The sequence below is a fragment of the Pyrgilauda ruficollis genome, unplaced genomic scaffold (genome assembly GCF_017590135.1).
Source record: "Pyrgilauda ruficollis isolate IOZ18807 unplaced genomic scaffold, ASM1759013v1 scaffold186, whole genome shotgun sequence".
Classification (NCBI taxonomy): Eukaryota; Metazoa; Chordata; class Aves; order Passeriformes; family Passeridae; genus Pyrgilauda; species Pyrgilauda ruficollis.
The window spans coordinates 132,407-152,621 of record NW_024517651.1 but is presented as its reverse complement, the minus strand read 5'-3'; the positions used below and the strand labels follow the sequence as shown (position 1 = coordinate 152,621).

The 20,215-nt window shown below is 48.4% G+C and overlaps 2 protein-coding genes across 7 annotated transcripts in view; one reads left to right on the top strand and one right to left on the bottom strand.

Annotated features, from left to right (window-relative positions):
• The window catches only part of PPIP5K1 (diphosphoinositol pentakisphosphate kinase 1), a 43,480-nt gene extending 39,746 nt beyond the window's left edge, over positions 1-3,734 (top strand). For all 6 annotated transcript variants that reach the window (XM_041464989.1, XM_041464984.1, XM_041464987.1 and 3 more), the window contains 3 exons: positions 675-812; positions 1,224-1,337; positions 1,948-3,734. In XM_041464989.1, coding sequence (XP_041320923.1) covers positions 675-812; positions 1,224-1,337; positions 1,948-2,639 — 944 coding nt within the window. In that variant the 3' untranslated portion in view covers positions 2,640-3,734. The remainder of the gene's footprint in view (positions 1-674; positions 813-1,223; positions 1,338-1,947) is intronic.
• A 1,826-nt stretch (positions 3,735-5,560) lies between these two features.
• On the bottom strand, positions 5,561-19,380 carry MAP1A (microtubule associated protein 1A). The gene is made up of 3 exons (XM_041464983.1): positions 10,752-19,380; positions 9,866-10,098; positions 5,561-8,953 (listed from the first exon to the last, which is right to left on the bottom strand). The coding sequence occupies exons 1-3, from the start codon at positions 19,363-19,365 to the stop codon at positions 8,798-8,800; spliced, it is 9,003 nt and encodes a 3,000-aa protein (XP_041320917.1). The 5' UTR covers positions 19,366-19,380; the 3' UTR covers positions 5,561-8,797.
• Between the last annotated feature and the right edge of the window lie 835 nt (positions 19,381-20,215).

The following is a 20,215-nucleotide window of genomic DNA, read 5'->3' as shown; positions in this document are numbered from 1 at the left end:
ATACTCTGCTGGCTTGAGCAGCAAAGGATTTATTCTGAATGGTTGTGATGCAGCTTAGCTTTGAGGAAGTGTCTATTACACGCTGAGATGCCTCTTTATGCTCATTCTGGGATTGCTGGCAGTGAAGTCTAGTTAAAGGGACAAATAATTGAAGTCATTACCCAGCCCTTCCTGTGGACACAGCCTGTTGGGGTGCATGGGGGGCTGCTGTGACAGGGAGGTTCTGTGGCTCCTTGTGGCTGCTGCAGTGTGTGCTCCCTGCTGTGGGGAGAGGGGGTCACCAGCAGTGGGACCTCTTTAATGGAAATTCTGTTGGCACCACTTCGATTCTGTTTGGCTTCCGTAGGAGGGGGCACTGTGCCAAGCTCTGTGCCAAGTTCTCTGTCATTGCTGTGTATTTTAAGTGTCCCAGGCTCAGCAGCAAAAATGGCAGCTGCCAGATACTTTTCCTCCTCTCCCCTCCATGTGTATCCAGGTGCTTGCTTTCAGATCTGTTACTGCATGGGATTGCTTCGTGGTGATTTCCTTGGGTTAGAAGAGATGACCTGAGGCCTGAGTGTGCCTGTTGTTTGATTCTGTGCCCAGAGTGCCCAGCTTCCTTCAGCCATGAGTGCTCCTGCATGGATTTTCCCTGCTGTTTCCTCTATTCATTTTCTGCTTGGGTCTCTTTCCAGGTTTTGAAGGCTGTTCCATGGTTCCCACCATCTATCCCCTGGAGACCCTGCACAACTCCCTCTCTTTGCGGCAGGTCAACGAGTTCCTGACAGCCGTGTGCAGGAGCTGCAGCGAGTCGCATGTCCAGTCCACCGCAGGTACTGCTCAGGTGGGCTTGTCTCTGGCAGGGCAAGGAGCACTCCTGCTCTTTCACATTCTTGGGACAGATCTGCCTGACAGGACTGGAGAGAAGTGCAGTCCCTAGAGCCTGTCCCAGAATGTTCTAGCCCAGGAATGTGCCATGGGGCCCAGCTCAGAGCCATCCTAGGCCACTTATGTGACAAATAATCAGTCAGGTCTGTCTGTAGCTGCTGAGTTTGGTGATGAGGATACTGACTCCAGCTCTGGAAATCTTAGCCTCAGATTCCCAGGAGTTGATGGGCGGGCATGGCTCTGAGTTGGCACTGGTCTTTAGCTCTTCCCAGAGCACCTGCTCATGACTGCTGGGCTATGAGCCATTCCTTTATGTCTGTTGGAATATTACTGATCTGTGTATTTTTTTCTCGAAGCTTTGTTTGATTCAATGATTGGGAGCCAGATACCAGGAGACCCCTTTATGTCCCAGCGAATCCTGTCGTCATCGTCCCTGCCACTGCGCCAGCGTTCGGATAAGCCCCCTTGGTGTGAGTGTGCTCTGCTCTCAGTCTGGGGAAAATGTAATGGGCAGGGAGGGAACTTTATGAAGTCAGCAAGGTCAGGAAACCAGTCTGGCCGAAAACAATTGTTTAGTTCTCCTCCTTTATTGGATTAGATACAATCTAGGTATTGCTCTAATTTTGCTTATTGTGCAATATAAAGCAAGAATAAGCATTAGTAGAGAATCAATATTTCTGTCTCTAGTGTTGACTCTCACTCAACACGCAGGGACTGTGTCTGTCAGGAACCAGGAGGAGCAAACTGAAGCTGGGATTGTTCCATAATAGTAAGGGAATGAAATATATTGATTTTCATTTTGAAGTGAAACATCACGCTTCACATTTTGCACTGTGACAACAGAATCCACTCTTGGCTGTGTGCCAGTATAGCACTGGATTACAAGGTAGAATTGTACTCTGTGTGCTTGGGTTTTCATCAGCTGAGCTGTCAGAAATACCCAAGACCAGCTGTAAGCTCCTGACAGGTCACACAGCATATAGACAGCCCTCACCTCTTGGTTGCAGAACTGTGGGACTGGGACTGTTCAGGTGGGAAAATACCAGCTGCAGGTTTTAAGATTTTTCTTCCTCTTTGCAGACAGCAGTGGCCCCTCCAGTACCGTCTCCAGTGCAGGCCCGTCCTCCCCAACTTCTGTGGACAACTGTGCTCGTTTCAGCTTCACTGAGAAACTTTCCATCAGCCCCCCAAAAAGTGAGGAGCAGCTGACTAGCCAGTCCCCTGAGCAGGAAGAGAGTCAAGCTCCACGCAGAGGGCTTGACATGCAGGAGGGCTTGTCTGGGCTGTCAGTAGCAGAGCCAAGTGCCCCAGAGACCCTGATCTGGAATAAGGGCCCAGAGCCAGGCAGGATTCTGGAGCTGTGCAAGAAGGAGCTGGCAGGGGAGGATGCTGACCCAGAAGAGAAGAACATGGGGGAGCCGGATGAAGAAAAATCATCTGTGGAAATGTTAGAGCCAAGTAACATAGGAAACCCAAAGTGTGAAGGGTTTGACCTGAGGCTGGTTGGGGAGACAGTGAAGCCAGGTGAGGGGTCTGTCAGGGGAATGACTGGCCTGGATCAGTCGGGACTGTCCAAGGAGATCCTGGTGCCCTGTGAAGAGGAGCTGCTGGGAGAGGTGTTGGACCCAGAGCATACAGGCAAGGAGCTGCCGGGGGACAGCGCTCTGTCAGACCAGCTTCTCTCTGGTCACCTGTGCCAGGTGCAGCCACTGTCTCCTGAGAAGAATGTGGAGGAACTGCAGCTGCTGTGTCAGAAGGATCAGCAAATTTAGTGGCTTACTGGACAGCACACTGGAAGCACTTCTAAGCCCAAAAGCAGCCCGGCCTCCTGCATGGCACCTCACGCAGCTGGAGGTCCGTAGCAGAGAAGAAGCCACTTCCCAGGGCCTCAGGACTCTGTGGTGTGGAAGAGATTGCTTTGCTCCTCCACAAGCCAGCTCTTTGCCATTCAGCAAGAATGTTTGCCTCATTAAATGAACAACAATGCAGTCATGGTACTGGCATGGCACCTCCATGGAGCAGGGACATGGTGCCGCACTGGTGTCCCAAGGGCTTTGTGCTCACTGGGACAGCAGCATTAGAGGACTGGTACAGCCAAGGCTTTTAGGGTGGTAAGTCCAAAGGGGACAGATCCTCCCTGGTGACCTTTTGGCCCACAGCCTTCAGAAAAAGGCATTCTGGGCCCAAATTAATCGGATCCATCACAACCACCAACCTCCTCTCTGTTTCTTCCTTCTTCCTGTCTCAATTCCCATTGTTGGCCACCAAAATCAGGTCCAGAGAGTCCATGGTAGGAAAACTAGCAGAAGCAGAAAGCATTCTGAATGAATGTGGAAAAGAAGGGTAGTGAGGGCATCAGGTTTGACTGCCACTTGCAAGGAAACATCCCTTTGCCATGGCCTTGGATGTTTCCCTGCTGGGCTGGGGCAGGCAGGAGCCTGTGGATCCAGCCTGAGAGAGGTGTGCAGGGAAGACACAGTTGTTTTTTTTTTCTCATCCCCAAGGATCAGGCAGGGTACAGCTCTGAGGTCTTGGTGACAGGGATTAAAAGAAACCGCTATTTTGATAATTCAGGACTATTAGAAACCAATAAGGAGAAATCTTTATTATATAAAATGAAAAGTATTTAATGGATATTTATGTAAATGCCTTGTGAGCACAAGCCTGAGGGCGAGATTGATACGGGTGTCCCTGCCGCATCCTGAGTGCCGGCCGGGGCTGTGCTTCCCACTCCTCCTGTATTTATGGACAAGTCTGCGTGTCTGTCTGTAGCTAGGATCTGTGTTTTTGTGAAGCTGTGCCCAAAGATCTCTATGCTGTGTTGTGACAATGTGTGTTCACAGTAAATCTATGCTGTGGGTCCAGTGTCTCTCTGTCTCTGGTGCTGACTTGGCAGCAGTGTGTATGTGCCAAAGCTTGCAGGTGCTTGGAACAGCAAGCCCTGCTCATGCTCTGTTGTCCTGGAAGAGCAGCTGTAGCTGGAGTCAGACCTGTAGTAAAAGCACAGGCTCCAGGCCAGGGAAAAAAGCCTCCTTTTTCCTACATAGGAGAACTGGTCATACTGGGGAAGAGCTTCTGGCTTCCCAGGTCTCAGGGGTGTTTGTGGTAGAATGAAGACCCTGGAATGCACCATTCACCTGGTCCACACCTTCCCGTCACTTAAAGCACATCCTGGGTGTCATGTCCTTTTCCTCATGCCCAGTAATCCCAAGCTGCCACTTCGGGCATGTAGGAAAGGTCGTGTTTACTTGCACAGAGAATGGAGCAGTCATGCAGCTGCCCGGAGTGCAGCACTGGGTGAGGGCACCCCAGCCCCCTCCCAGCTTGCTGTGCCTGCCCTGCGCTCTCTGTCCCTGCCTTCAGATCTGCACACAGGTGACTGAGCAGCATCCATGAGATTTCCCCTTGGCACTGCCCACGGCCCTTGCCCTGCTCCCTTGCACAGACAGTGGCCTGTGGCACTGCTGCCACCAGCACTGCTCTGGCAGCCACGTCCCTGCTGAGCACCAGCCACATCTCCTGCCAGGACCTGTGTGCTCCTGTCCGGGGACAGTGCCTGGGCAGGGTGGTTGCCACGATGGACCCAGCAGCACCTGCTGCAGGGGTCAGTGCTGAGAGGGGCATGGAGCAGGGCCCCGTGGGCTGGGGCTGTGGCTCTCAGCTGCTGATCCCGCAGAGCCTGAGGCTGTCCTGCACACCTTTGGGAAATGCACTGCAGTCACAGGACCTTGCTTAGCTGGAGTATGACCAGAGACAGTGCTCCTTTACCTGAAAAGTGGCTGTGTGTGGAAATAGTTCCTGCTTTATGGTAACAGTTCATGGTTCCTCCCATCAGCACCAGGTTTGGCAGCTGCCCTGAGGTCTCCACCAGGGCCTGCACAAGCTGTGGTGTGTTCTGGGGCAATGATGGCCTCTCTCCTGAGGACTGTAGCACAGAACCTGCTTTCTTTTTTCCTGGCATCCACCTGTGCCATTGTTTCCTTCTGAGGACAGGCAGGCAGGAACAGAACTAACTGGGCGTCAGCCTCTCCTGACTGTGTTCCAGCACAGGCAGAGCAGCAGCTGTCCCAGTTTTCTAAAAACTGAAAGAGAATTCTCTTGCTGGAGGTCAGGTTGAAGTTCTGCAGAGGTGCAAAAGCCCACTGCTGCAGTGGGGTCAGGCATGGAGTCCCTGGCATGCCTGCACCCAGGTCCCACGCCAGCAGGTGTGCTGCCTGCCAGAGGGCCAGAGACCCCGCAGCTCAGAGTGCCAGCAGCACTGGGCAGAGTTGCCATTCCCAAGAAGTGCAGGGACAGGCAGAGGGCTGCAATGGAATGCATGATTCTGGAACTGTAAGGAGTGATGGTGTTGCACGGCAGACAGGCCACGCCAGGCTCCTCACTGGATTATCAGGAGCTGCTTTCCCCCCACAGCCCTTAGCCAGCTGTCCCAGATGTTCCCCAGGAGGGACCCACGAGCTGCCCTGCTAAGGCCAGGGGCAGGGGGCTGTCCCAGGCAGGCTCTGGCCTTATGTGAGTGTCCCTTTCTGAGTCACAGCAAAGTTCAGCAGCTGCTGGTGAAGGTGGGGTGTTGGTGGAAAAGCTGGGGCTCGCCTAAGCTGGGAGGCGTGGGAGGGTGGCACAGCAGCTGTCTGTGTGCTCCTGCCTGCAAGCGTGGGCTCACTGAAAGAACAGCTGGAAACCACTGGAGATGTTCTTGTTCGCAATTAATGTGGCTTTATTATTAATGTGTTGGGCTCCTCTCTTGACAGCAGTTAGTTACAGTGTTTCACATGGAAATGGGCAAAAGGACAGAACTCAAGGAACTAAATTCAAATAGAAATGTGATGCTGAAGAAAAGAATCAGGGCTCTCTTCTTAAAACATTTAGCATAGAAGAAGCTAGGAGCACAAGATGCCATTTCAATACAATTAAGACGTTCACTTTTTTAATTATAGGTTTAAAATAGTATTTTTTACCTATTACATACAGGAAGATTACGCGTTGTTGCCCACATGCAGAAACAAGCAAAAGCAGAGTTTAACTGTTTCTCTCTATAGTGTTGTATTACCTCTGGCTCCAGTGGGTCCTGCTGGCTCCTGTGGCCTGAGCAGGGCCAGACTCTATGAATCAGCATTTTCCTAAGTCTTTTTCCCCATTGTTTTTTTAAGATGGAAGGGGGTGGAGGAGAGAGGGACATAGGGAGTGAGAGAAGCTCAAGGCAGAACAGACTGCGACAAAAACTGAAAAAAAAATGTGGAGCCTTGAGGACAGGGAAGCAAACTGGTGTAGGATAAAGGTAGCCAAGCAGCAGAGCTGCAGAGGGCAGGAGCAGAGCATGGAGGGCAGCGTTCCTCCTGGAATCCGCCAGTGGCCACACTCCTGCCTGGAGGATGCAGGCACCTCACAAAGCCTCACTATTTACTGCTGCTTAGTCAGAATTGCTTCAAGTTTAAAATTGAGAAAACATTCATGTGTGGGTCTATCTAAAGTTAGTGCATCAGCTTTTACATCTAGCTACGCAGAGGGATCCCAGGAGCCAGTGAGGGCCATGCCTGTGCCTCTGGCATCCAGCAGCTGCCACCTGGCGAGGGGGCCGGGGTCTCCCCAAAGCACAGTAGGCAAAGCCCCCCAGCATTCTGGGGAGGGGCAGGGGCAGATGTTTTAGTGCCTGCAATTGCCAGAACCAACATTCATGAATGCTGACCCCATCAGGGTACAGAGAATGACATTTATTATGCTGGCAGACACAGTGTGATTCCATGATTAAAATGAACACAGCACAGGGCAGGAATTTGCTAAAGCCCTGAGTGAGCTCACATGCTCCTAACAAGGGCAGTAGCCAAAGAGCTGTCTGTGCCGTGGGGAGGCTGCTGGCCTCAGGTCTTGTCCTACAGCTGCTGGGTTTTAGACACAGCCTTGCAGAGACATTTTTGCTGCCCACAAGTTCTCTATGGTCTTTTCATTTTGTTTAAATTGCAGCATGTTAGTATTTGTACTGAGAAAACCTCTGAACTGACACTAAAAGCACATGGTATCATGTTAACATGTATAAATTAAAATATTAAATCAACACAAAATGCAGCTCAACGTTAAAAAAATAAATATATAAATTAAAATGCAAAATAGACCATTTCCCTAGAAACTCCATTTTAGTGCTAGGAGCAGGTTTCTAAGCAGCATTTTCTTCATGTCACCTGCCAGAAAACTAGCACTGAGACTGAAGTGTCCCAGGCAAGTGCAACACAGGGTCCGAGGATGCTCGTGGTGGAGTCAGCCCTCTGCTCAGGGCCAAGCACAGTGGGTGTCACAGCAGATGGAAATACGTTGTGCTGACTGACAGCCACTGCAGCACAGCTTTCCATCTCATTCCTTCTTTCCCAGAGCACAGCCTGCTGCCACACTCTTCTACAGAAAAGCCGTCTTCGTGGTAAGATCCTCTGTCACTTCTCTTGGGCGTGGCAAAGGCTCATGGATGCTGCAGGCTTAGTGCAGCTGAACATCCCAGTCCCTGCTGGGAGAACTGTCTCCCACACTGAAACAGGTCTGTGTGCCAGGGAGGTTCTGGGTGGCTGCTCAGTAGCCACAGTGCACTCGCTGCACACATTCGTGTTTCTGCCAGGGCAGCCAGAGAGCAAGGACAGGTGCCCACAGTGACGTGCAGGTCAAGGAACAAGCTGCAAGGTGGCACCACATGGATGAGCAGCACCTCACCTGCGCCACCAACACACCCCTGCACAGTGTGGGGTAACTGAGAATGACTACACCTGCTAAACTACTTTTTCCCAAGTATTTTGGGAAGGGCCTTCTCTTCCCTCACACAAGTTGTATTCCCCACATCCTGGACACTTGGGGGGACAACAAAAAGCTTGTACACAACTATAAGGCTGGGAGCCTGGCACACAGGCAGTGGGGCGATGGCTGCTGCGTGCAAGCTGGCACAGCACAGCGACACAGCTGGGCACCAGCCTCCCCCAGCATGGCTGTGTGCTCCTCAGCTGCCTCACCACAGCTTTGGTTTAGGGAGAGGGAGGTTTCTTGTACATCCTAGGCCAAGCATGGCCAAGGTTTTTTCAGCCCTTCTGCTGTTGAGGGGGCTGTAGTTGTGCGTTTGGATGCTCTTTTTGTGTAACTGTTTAGGCCACAGCCTCTCTGTGCCTCCTCCTGCCTCACAGCTGGTGTGCAGGAGTCAGTTGGCTGCTGTGTGTGCGAAGCTCAAGTTAGCAGGTTAGGAATGTGCTGAACCCTCCCCTCCCACTGCCATGTCCTTCATCCCAGCTCCCTGAGCACAGCAAACAGGCGCTGCAGGATGCCACAGGTGAGTACCTGGGACAGAAATTTGCCAAGCTGGCTTGTGGTGGTCGTGCCTAGTTGGAGCACAGGTCCCCTTGCTCAGAACACCTCCTGTATGCTCAGGAGGGGAGATGGAAGAATGACCTTCACTGTTACATTACAGTTCAGAGGGTTTTGTCTTCCCTCATCTCCCTGCTGCAATTTCTTTGCAAGTTAGATTTCGCCTCTACCCCCTGCCTCCCATGCACTCTGCATGCAGCAGCAGCACTTCAGCCCTCACCAGAAAGGTGAGGTTCATGGTGCTACAGGTTAAATGGCAAGGCAGCCAGGAAGAGAGTAGAACAAGCTCTCACAGCAGCAAGGCAGCCAAGATAGTCTACAGAAACTGTACAGGCAGCAGAATAAAGCAGGGAAGGTGAAAGTGCCCCTGGCCTGCAACTGCTCTTGCACAAACTCTTAACTCAGTCCAGAAAATTACAGAGCCCTGCACTTCTTCCTCATGGCATCCAGTGCTGAGCAAGATGGATACCCGATTGCCTGACAAATGGGAACCATGTAGAGGACTAAACCAGAGAAGAACTGGACTGTGATTAGATGGTGTCTCTCATGTTGCATCGGTGACTGAAGAATCAATGGATGAACACAAAATGTGGGAGATCTAGAATTCAATCTTACAGGCTGGAAAAGATTCGTCCTGCATCACAACAGTGCTGCTGCTTGCCAGTACCATGATGTTTAGCTCCTGCTGTTTCTCATGGGTCTGTTGATACCATTCTCGTGTTACCTCAGTATCGTGTGTTGGGATCAAAGTCACCTGGGAAAAGAAAGCAGCAGGGATGATTGAGAACAACTGCAGTGACAAAGAATGCCCATAGGAGCTGAGGCTAAAATTTCTTGTTAATTTTGGAACACTGTACCCTTGGTACTGCCTGTTCTATTTAGTGTCTTTCAGATGTCGGGCTCTGAGGCAGAGCTTTATTTTATACAGTACCAGCACAATGGGGCTCTGAACTGGCAGCAAACTGGCAGCACTGACACCATAATGATGAGAATGGCTGCAGTGCAGGGGAGAGCGTCGTGCTCTGGAGCTCCAGAGACAGCCTCAGAAAGATCCTTCAGTGTGAAAAGGAACAATACTGCCAGTGTCACTGTTAATGGACACTATGTGCCCATTGACCCAGTGTGCAACTCAGGGACCTTGAAATATGAGGCCGCTTCATCTGGAAGAACATTTATACCTTTCTGTATATGTCTTCAGGAGTGCCCACCTGGGGTGTCCTGCAAGCCTGCCTAAGCAAGAACTGTTACATTCTTGTTTAAATGCTCTATTAGTAAGTTGATGTCAGAAAAATCTTCAGAAAGCCAGGCTAGCAAGAGATGCCACTGGGTGTGGGACACTGGTGAAAATTCAGTTTGTGTTGGTGTTTGATTTTGCTTGGGGATAGGCTCATCCTGCAGTAGGTAAGGACGAGTGTATGATCTCTTAATGCTTTCTCCCCTCAGGAGGATGTGGAACAGAGGACATATCTCTTCCATTCATAGCATTTTGCAGGTGTCCTCCTCCTCATCAGTACAAGCAATTACTCTGCTGAGACTGCAAAACAGGGTATAGCCAGTACCATTTGCTTCCTCTCAGTGTACTCCCTTGGGTATGTGACACCCATCTTCTTCTGAGCACTTGTGACATGGAAAGCATGACACACCCCCTTGTATTTCCATGGCCTACCTGCAGGTTCTCTCCCCACTGAGACTTCCCTTCCAGAAGTGCATCCAGCACTGCACGGCTTGGCTCTCCGTTGGCTGCATCATTCCCACTCACAACGTAGTAAGATGCTCGAACCCGCTTGAAGAACTCTGGGTCTGTGTTCTTCCCGCTGCAGTGGTTGGGGATGTAGGCCAAGTCCACGTAGACAGGTGGACCCACAGGCACCGACAAACTGCTCTTAGGACTATTGGAAGCTTTGGAAAACAGGAAACAAGAGGCTATCAAAACCCTTCTGCAAGGGACAAACACTCAGATTAACACAGAAGGACTTGGATTCCAGAAAGACTTTTCCACTGCAGCAGCGAAGTTGAGACTTATCCACGCTCTGCTGCTCAGAGGGGACCTGGGTTCATTTCTGGGCCAGTGCTGTCACAGGTCTTGGGTGGGAAAGGAAGTTCTGCTATTTTTTGAGGAGGGATTGGAAAGCTTTAGGATCAGAAGCTTTTTTTCTGGGGAAGGGAACCAAAGATCTCCATTTTTAACTTTTGCAGAGTTGTCATCCCAATTAATACTTAGTCTTAATTTTTGTCAATAAACCTACATTTGCTTAAACACACAGACACACCTCCTCCCCCATTCTGACAGCCTATGTATGCTATCCTAGGGTATTACAGTAGTCTTTCTGGAAGGTCCATCCTGGCTTCCTGCCATCCCTGTGAATCACTGCTACTCCTAGGACTCTACTGCACTTTCATACCAACCTTTTGTACACCTCAACCTTATCACTGCTTATAACTTTTTATGCCTGACTAGGAAGATCTGTTCTCTGGTCTGCTGTGTTTAACCTAGTGCTTTTCTCTGTGTTGGACCTATAGAGATAATGCATTTTTCAGGAAGGATTTCTTACCGGGATTTGTTTTGATGCCATTAACAAGGCTCTTGCCAGGGTTGCTGTGACTACTCCGGGATAACTCATCCTCTGGCATCAGTGCACTACGTGGTTTGGGCTTTTCTCCTCCATCTCTTTCTTTTTTGGCAGTGGCAGATTTTGGAGACTTGTCTGATGACTGTTTCACAGGAGTGGGCGATCGTTTCCCTTTCACATCTGATTTCCGGGCAGGTGAGGAAGATTTGGGTTTGCTCAAAGGCTTCCTCACACCTTTGTTCTTTTCTTTTATGTCTTTCTTGGAAATTTTATCAGTTCTGTTCATGCTTTGCTCGTTTAACAACATATCAGGGTCTACCATGCAGACATCAGGGTGAGGAGGGTGGGGATGGGGATCTACCATTGGAACAGGCTGAGGATCATGGCTGGACCTAGAACTGGTATGATGAGCATTCCCCACAGCTTTGTCCACTGGGAGGAAATCAGCATCTTCATCTGAGTCCATGTTGGCATCTGCTGTGATGGATGGACATTCTTCAGTCTCAGGAGGGACATCAGAGTCTGACTGGGAGGTTCCAGAATCACTCACTGATGTTGGAGGGGTTTCCTCCACTGTGGCACCTTGCATGGGACTGCTCCCAGTGTGGGGTGGTCTCCCCTGCACTGAAGGGTGACCCTCCTCCTGTGAGAGGTCACTGTCTTCAGAGAGCTCGTGGGGGCTCGGGTTGATGAATGAGGGAGAGAGCTCTCCCTTTCTCTGCTTGTATTCACATGAGGAAAATTTCTGTCCACAATCAGAACTGCCTCCTAAATTGGTCTCCGTGTCATGGGAAGCATCTCCACAGTCCTCTGCTTTTTCACCCCTCTGCACATCTGGGAAAAATGGCTGGAAACTGTTTTCAGGGGACATCAGAGAGGAAGGACGGCTTTGCCTCTCTGTTTCCTCTTTGCCTGCGCACGGAGAAAAACTGCTGTCAGAATCAGGACATGTTTTTTCATCTTTTGCCTCTGCTGCATGGTATGTGCTTTGGAAAGCTGGCAGACTGGTGCTCACCTCTGTTGGACCATTAGCTGTGGTTTCATCTTTGTGCTGACGATGAGAAAATGATGTTAGCACATCAGGGAGAGATGTCAGTGGCAACGGCTGTGCTGCAAATGGTGCCTTCTGCTCTGGGCTGCTACCACAGTGCTGCTGCTCTTGCTCTGCAGAGAATGGTGTGGGCTCTGAGCCCTGGCGCTCTCTTCTGCATGGCAAGGTGTGGTCACCCATGCCACAGGGAAACGGAGACCCATGTTCTTCAGCAAGGACTAAGTCTTTGGTTTCAGCTGTATGTATTTTCACAGCATTATCTGGAACCAGTGGAGACACATTCCAAGCACTCCTGGTACCTGATTCCACTCCTGCATCTGTGGATGTGGAAAGCATATGGGAATAGAAACTTTCTGCTGTAGTCAGTATCACAGGAGTGGTGGCTTCAGATGAAGGTTCCTCTGACAGGCTGGAAGAGTCATATTTCAGCTGCTGCTGGGTCATAGACTCTTTCTCCACACCTTTGGAGAACACCTTGTCTTCTTCATATGGACTCAGCGGTGAGAATTTAGAAAAAGATGAGTCAAGGCTGCTGATTTTCTCAGAAACCTCCAAGTACTCATCTTTGTTTCCCTGGTCTGACAGCAAAGCACAAGGAGACTCTAAAGAAAGAGAAATATCCCCTAAATGGCTTGCGGAGGTTTGCTTATGTCTGAATGTGCTGACTGTTTCAAATCCAGAAGAGCTATCCATCCCTCTGCTCTCTACCCTCGGGCCCTGCTCATATACTTCTGTTTGTTTGCTGGAAGCAGATTTCAGGTATGTGGCTTGCTCTTGGCACTTTGAGGCCACTGCTGCACTTGGATAATCTGCTACCCAGAAATGGGATCCCTTTGTGGATTTTTCAGCAACGTCTATCTTTTGGGAAGAATCATGGCACATTTCTGAAGTTTGCTCATCTCTGTCCATGTCTGGCATGTCACTGTAACCAGCAACATATGTCTCCACAACAGCAGCTGATGCAGTCGTCCTACTTCCATATTTCTCTTGCCAGCCTGGACCAGAGGGAGAAGAGGCAGTGGGGCTGGGTGAAAGGGGCTCCTGACATTTGCTCTGCAGGAAGGGGTCTGAGACAGGGCACTTGCTGATGGCTGAGATGTGTGTGTAGACAGTGCCTGCAGCTTCAGCAGGGCTGTGCAGTTTAGACTCCTTTTCAGACTTCTCCTTAGCACCTTTTTCTAGCTCTGAGTCACTGGCGCTTTCTTCCCCTCGACCTGCTTTCTCATAGTATGTATCTTTGCGATTTGGGATTTCAGATTTCAGGGACAAAGATACCTGCTCCTGGCTAGACAAAAGTATATTCTCATCTGGACAACTGGCATCAATATAGGTGGATGATTTTCCTTGATAAAAGGTGTCAGCTGTGACGGTGGGAGAGGCAAATGCTGCGCTCGCAGATGATGGATGCAGTGCAGAGTCCAGTTCTCCTGGCAAAGCAGAAGACACATTCAGTTTTTCCTGTCCTTCTGATGTCCTGGGCTTCCCTGTTTCAGACAAGGGGGAATATCTTTCGTGGATGTCTCTATAGTCAAAGACTGAATCTGCTTTATCCTTAGGGGATGCTGGAGATGACAGTTCCTTCTCAGCAGAGGTGTAAAGGCAGGATTCTTCTTCCTTTGCAGACACATGAAAATTTTGACCTTTTTGAGAGTTCAGTGCTGTCACTGGCACCTTGTCAGTGTGACCTGGGCTGTGTGCACCCATGGCTGTGAAGGGAGAGGGTCCCACTCCAGACACAATTATCTTCTCATAGATGTCAGCATACTTGAAGCTTCTTTCATCAGGGTAGGGAGTTGGTTCTCTTTCTTCTGGCTCTTGTCTTGTGGAAGTGTCATCATCTCTCTGTGTGCAGATCCCTTCCTCATAGGAATAAGGCTCAGGGGAACTCCTGGAATAGGTCTCTGGAGGATACACCTCTCGCATGGTAGCACCCACAGCCCCAGCACAGCCGACAGCATCACTACTTTTTTGACATGGGCCTTGTGCTGGAGGGGAGTGTGCACACTGCCCTGACAGCTCAGCACTCCCTTCTGTGGGCTCTGCAACAAATTCTGCTGCTCTTGTAGATTGCAACAGAGTAGATGCTGCTGCTGTCTGCTCTTTTCTTCCTGTAGAGTCATACAGACCCCCAGTGGATTTGCAGTCATCCTCTTGCCTGCTATCTGACTTGTATTTGCAATCTATTCCCTGATACAAATCACTGATGTCTAATTTCTTTTCAGATGCCTTCGATGGGACATCCTCCCATAAAGGTGGCTTGCACTGATCTAACTTGCAGGGCTTCTCTGCTCCTGGAGGTGCCTCTGTCTCCTTTCTCACAGCAGACAGGGGAGATGTCAGAACTTGGTCTAGTGACTTTGCATAGATATCTAGGACAGCTTTCTCTTCATTGTCTAAGCAGGAGCAATCTTGTTTAGAGGTCAACAACAATTCTTGACTTTTTTTGTTTCCAGTTAAAGCTTTGGCCTGATTTTCCTCACCAGGGACATACTGAGGAGATAGAGGAGAACCTTCCCTTTGTGTTCTTTCTGGAACAGTGATGTCAGCAGGAATCACATCCACTTTCTTTGTTTCTGATGTAGGTTGGGTACCCTTCTGTGTGTCTTCTTTGTAATCAAATGACTCCATCTTTAAACATTCAGTTTCTGCTTGCAGTAGCATGGGTTTGTCTTCAGCATGGTGAAGCTCCTCATCCTCCTCATTGGGTAATTGCTCTCCTCTCCCACTGTCTCTCCCTTCCTGAAGATACCCAAAGGCAGAACCCCATGCTTCCCTTTCTGCTCCTCTCCAGGTATGGCTGCCAGGTAAGGCAGGAGACAGGTTGTCCTCCTTTCCCAGTTTAGGAAAGGATTTTGTTTCAAATTCTGGTACCTCATCCAAGAATGTACACTCCCTCTCTTTGTCATATCTCTGCCGCCTTCCCTGAACAGGGACCTCTTCTACCTCTTCTGGAAACCACACTTTCTTCTCATAACTTAAATCTTTCATGCAAAACTTTTCCATTTCTGGAGATTTTTTTTCTTGAGCTTCTGTGAACCTGCAAGATTTTATGCCTTCAGTAGAAATGTGTGAACATGTTTTATCTTCACTTGGGCTAGATTCTGTAAAATGTAAGCCCTTTGCATCTGGAGATACTTCCTGAGAGTCCAAGCCTGCATTTCTTCCCCTCAACAGGCCCTTTTCTGATGCAGAAAATAAACTGCTGTCATCTGGAGACATTTCTTCAGCTGAAGAATCTCCGGGTGACGTGCCTTTAACTGAACTACTTTCTAGGCAAGGAAAAGATTTTGATGCTTCTTTCAGTTCTTTGGCAGGAATTTCCAGTGATTTTTCATATGTAGCTGGGCTCTGGTCTGTGAAACACATGGATTTCACAGCTTCTGAAGAGAATTTGTCAGTGCAGGTGGACACAGTTTTTTCTTTTGCAGATACCTCTTCTGTGAAACTAAGAGCTTTGATATCTTCTGGAGAAATTCCTTTAATAAAAACATCTGAAGAGATTTTCCTGCTGGAACTCTCAGCAAGAGAAATGGATTTGGTCTCTTCTGGTGAAATATCTTCAATGGACCCATGAGAAGATTTCTCTTCTTCTGAGGTGTCTTCTGTGAAATGTAGCAGTTTTCCTTCTTCAGTAGTAACTCTCTTAGAAATATCTGAGGATTTTTCTTTACCAACCCTTTCTTCTGTAAAAGAAGGTGATTTGATGCCATCTGGTGAAAATTGCAAAGATTTGTCATTTTCAGATTTGCTTTGGCTTGTGAGCTGTGGAAGATCCACATTTCCTAGAGAAGTTCCTGTGGTTGCAAATGGCTCAAAGGACAAGTGCTTTGGAAATCCCATTAAACTTTCTGTCACGGTTTTAGTTCCTTGCTCTTTTTCTGGTTTTGTGCTGGGACGTTCCTCATCCTCCCCGATCACCACCGTGTCCTGCTTGTGGTAAGAGAGCCAGGGCAGCTCCTCCCTCCTCGCTGGTTCTTCCTGTACCTCCTCCTCAGGAGACACAGGAACATCACTGCTCAAAGCCACTTCGTGCTGCACAGGTCCAGGCACTTCTCCTTCATGTCTGGATTTAGCCACAGATGCCTCGTCCTCCCTGAGAGGTTCACCCTTGGCTCCCTTCGCCACAACCGAAGTTTGGCCTTCCAGTTTCTTGGCAGCAGCATCCGTTTGTTTTTCAAATAGATCTGAATCTACTGTTTCCAGCTTTTCCTCCACTGGAGACTGGTGGAAGGGTGTGTGCCCTGCACTGGTGGGGCCAGATGGAGTGGGAGAGGCCATTTTCACTGTGCTGTCGTCGGGACTCGTGCATCGCTCTTCAGCCTCTGCAGAGTCAGCCTGGGAAAACGCTGCTTCTTCAGTGGATAAAGGCATCACCTGGCTGGGAACACTGATTATCACACTGTCAGGGCACCCTTGAGGAACAAACACAGGGGCATTGTAATGCCCTCTGAGTTTCTCAGGCATCTCAATATTTGGAGTCCCATCTTCTTCATCTTCTTCATCTTCTGCCTCCTCATGAAGGTCCTTTTTTTGAGTTTCCACTTTTCTCTCTCCTTCTGCTAATGCATGGAAATCTTCAGGGGGTGGAGATTTAAAGCATTTGTCTTCCTCCAAGGATGATGTGGGAGAAATTGTGCCAGCAGAGGGAACGTAGTCAAGACCTTGGGTTGCTTCAGTCCGAGAGGAGGGCATACTGTTTCCTGTGTCCAGAAGTAAAGAGCTTTTCCCAGTCTCTTCTGTTTGTGGTGCTGTTAGGGATGCAACAGATTGATCCTCTGCTACTGATGTTGCAAAAGATGAAAGCTTGTCACATTCAGTAATGGAGGTAGCAGAAGATATGTGTTCCTCCTCAGCTAGAGGTGCTGCCACAATGTTTGTAGGATATGCCAGGATTTCAGACTCCTGCCCAGCATAGCCCTTGGCTGAAAGGTCAGCAGGAGGCATGGTCTGTATTCCATGTACTGCTTCAAAAGAGCCTGGATGGTCAGGAACAGAAATGTTATAGGCATTGACATCATACTTCAAGTGTGGGATCCTCTCTTCCTGTTCATCATGTATTTCTTCATCAGAAATGGTCTGCTCTGTTTCTGAGTAGCCGGGGATAGTTTCATCTTGGATGTAAGAAACATGTTCTGCTGTTGCTCCTGGTGGGACTGGTAGGCTGCTCAGATAGGACTCTTCCTTTGTTATGTCCTTTCCAAGTAACTTGGTTTTCTCATCCATGAAACTAAATTCTCTTTCCTTCTCTGTAATAGTGAACAGTTTGTCCTCCCTATCATCCTGATTCAGCCCACAGAATTCTCTATTCTTCTCTACTTTCTCCTCTGCTTTCATGTGCTGTTCTTCCTTTTCTTCCAGTTCTGCCTTTTCTATCACATCTTCTCTCTTTTCCCTCTCATCCTCTTCCTGTACCTCTGTCCCCTCAATATACTTTTCACAAGTTTCTGGTTCTCTCTGTTTTCTGTCCAAAGAGATTTTCTCCTCTTCCTCCTTTTCTTCCTCTCTGAACACTGGTGGCCGAGCACCCTTTGCCAAAAGGTCTGTATGTGATGGCAAGTGTTCTTTGTCAGGAAACACCTGAATGTCCTTGCCCTGCTCAGCTTTTCCCTCCCAGTACCTTATGTCATGGTTTTCGTCTGTTGTTTTTCTTTCATCCTCTATTTTTTCAGCAGGACCTCCCCTCAGCTCCTGCTGATGGACTGCCATTTCCTCTGCTGATGATTCTTTTTCCGTATCAGTAGTAGTTACTCCCTGATCAGGGGTCTTTCTTTTTAAAATCAGATCCATTTCAAGGTTACTCTGCCCAGTCATATCAACAGAGTCTTTTATCTCTGCTTCAGGTGCTCCCATAATCTTATCGTTAACCTCCGTATCAGATAGTTCTTGAGTCAACTGCAAGGCCCCTCTCTCCTCATGCTTCAGTTCCTCGAAGTCCTTTGTAAGATCTTCTGGTGAAGACAGGACTAACCTCTGTTCCACTATGGATGTCTCTCCTGGATCCGCTTGCACAGATGCCTTCTCCATTGGTAATGTCTTAAGGTCAGCAGCAATCTTTTCAGGTTCTTTTTCAGGTTTTACTTTGATCTTCTCAGTTTTGAGTCTGCCTGGAAGTTTTGCCTTGTACAATGTTTTTCTTACTTCTGGGGTAAATGGTTTTAAGTCTGGTTTAGGAATTTTTTTGAGCTCTGGTTTGTTTTCTTTCTTTTTATCATCTTTCTTTGAATCTTTTTTCTCGTCTTTCTTTCCATCATCTTTTTTAAAGTCCTTTTTCTCCTTCTTAATCTCTTTCTTTTCTTTGTCTTTCTTCTCCTCTAATTTGGATACTTTCTCTTTGAGATGCTTTTTCCCAACCTTGTCTTTTGCCAATTTTCTTTTCTCAGCTTTGAGAGCATCACTTGTTTCTGTCTTTATCTTTTCATGTTTAACAGGTTTCTCAGGAACTTTCTCTGTGTGTTCCTTAACCTTTTTTTCAATTTTAGCATCCTTTACTACTTCTGGTTTTACTTCCTTAATCCCCTCCTCAACTGCTTCTTCCTTCTTGACTTGCTTTGTCACAGCTGGCTTGGGGGAAGACTTAAGACTCTCTTTACTGTCAGTTCTTTGTTTAATTTTGGTCTGTTTCAGCACAGGTGGAGGTATTCCAGAAGTGATATCTTTCTGAGTAGCCACTGGGTACCTCAGAAAATCCAGGTGCTTGAGTTTCTCAAGACCTTCTAATATCTTATTTTGAGGAGCATTTCCAGGAAACAAAACCCTTACAATTTTCTCCGTTGGGCTGGCTGGTAGCCATACCACTAGGGCTGTGATAGATGTGAGATAGGGAACAGAAATTTCACCTTCTTTCCCATTTGCAAGAATGATGCCAGTCTTTGCTTTACTATTGCCAGCCCATTTCTGCATTAGAAACTGCATTTCTTTACTGTCCTTGACAGGGTTCAGTATATACATGTCCAGCTTACCCACTCCCATTTTGTGGAAGAGCGTGATGGGCTCGATGGTGCTGCTCACCACCCTGTAGAGAGGCTCTGATTTAATGCCCAGTCTGTTGAGATACTGCAGTGTCATACATGCTTCTTCGATGCTCCTCTTTACTTTCATGGAGGCTTCAGGCATCTTCAGCTTTTCAGGAACATTAAAAAAAACCACCCCTAGCTCAGGAGAAATTAGGTTTTTCATCCAGTCACTGTAGTTGGTAGAGCCCTGGGATTGCTCCTCCTCTTGCTCAGCAACTTTCCTCTGCAGCAAGCCGTTGATGCCGGGCAGGTTGTCTGCACCAATGTGGGTGAGCAGGATTGAGTCAATCCTATCCAGGTGCCTTACCAGCTTCCAGAAACATGATTTCCTCTCCGAGCCACCATCCACAAGGATGTTAAACCCATTGACAGCAAAGAGAGCAGAATCACCTCTTCCCCCAGGGAATATGTAGCAGCAGGGCTTAGAAAGCTTCAGAAAACCCCCTGAGGTGGGTGGCTCCAGGAGATCAAATGGAGATGGCACATCAACTGTCTCAGAGACATATTCTGCAAATTCAGACACCCCATCCATTTCTGGCAGAACTGGATCAGGATTCAGTTTTAGATTAATAATGTCCTGAAATCGAGGATGCCCAAGGTTGCTCCAGGCTCCTTCTCCTAGGCACGACACAGTAAGAGAGGCCTTGGTATCTGAATCAGAGTTGCTGAGAATCTGGGTGACCTAATGAGATAAGCACAGACAAAGAAAGGTTAAATAGAGCTTTGAGACCTATACAGCACTTAAAAAAAATGCAGCTAGTTAATGCAGAAATACTGAAGATATCATGAGCACTTTACCAATGGGAAACATTGGGGGTAGATTGAAAAGTAGTTTGAAAGCCCATGGAAAATCAATGCATAGAGCCATGCTCTCTTTGAAATTCTTAATGCTTTTGGAAGCTGCCCACAGTTATGTTAAGAACTGCTTTAAGAAATTTTGAGTGTTTGCTCCTTGCAGAGCCAGTCTGGAAGGTTATTTCAAGCTGAACACTTAAAGGAATCACCCATGCCTGCATCTTGGAAAACTTAAGACAGAGAGTTAAAGCAAGATTCCCAAGACAATAACATTAATTATTTATAGTATGCAATTTTTTGCTGGATTTCAAACCCATCTGCCTGCAAATCTGCCTGAAGATTACCAGACGGAGGGCGCAAGCTGCATTATTCTACTGTGCACTCTGACCAGGAGGGGATGTGCTGGATTACGGCTCACACTCACCTCCGGATCTGAAAGTATCTCGGCAAACTTCTGGTAAGTGAAGGTCCCTGTCTGCAGGACCAAGTCTCCGTCCTGGTCTGAGCTCTGACCACACAGGATCAGTAGTTTGTGGGCTGATGAATCACACACAAGTGAGCGGACCTATTCAGACAGGAGATGAGGC

What these genes read in the sequence shown, in the direction of transcription:
- MAP1A (XM_041464983.1), bottom strand. Translation starts at nt 19,365, where the DNA reads ATGGATGGGGTGTCTGAATTTGCAGAATATGTCTCTGAGACAGTTGAT. An exon ending in TGGCATCAAAACAAATCCCG is followed by an intron (nt 10,099 to 10,751) that starts GTAAGAAATCCT and finishes TGTTTTCCAAAG; the next exon opens with CTTCCAATAGTCCTAAGAGC. An exon ending in AGTGGGGAGAGAACCTGCAG is followed by an intron (nt 8,954 to 9,865) that starts GTAGGCCATGGA and finishes TTCTTTTCCCAG; the next exon opens with GTGACTTTGATCCCAACACA.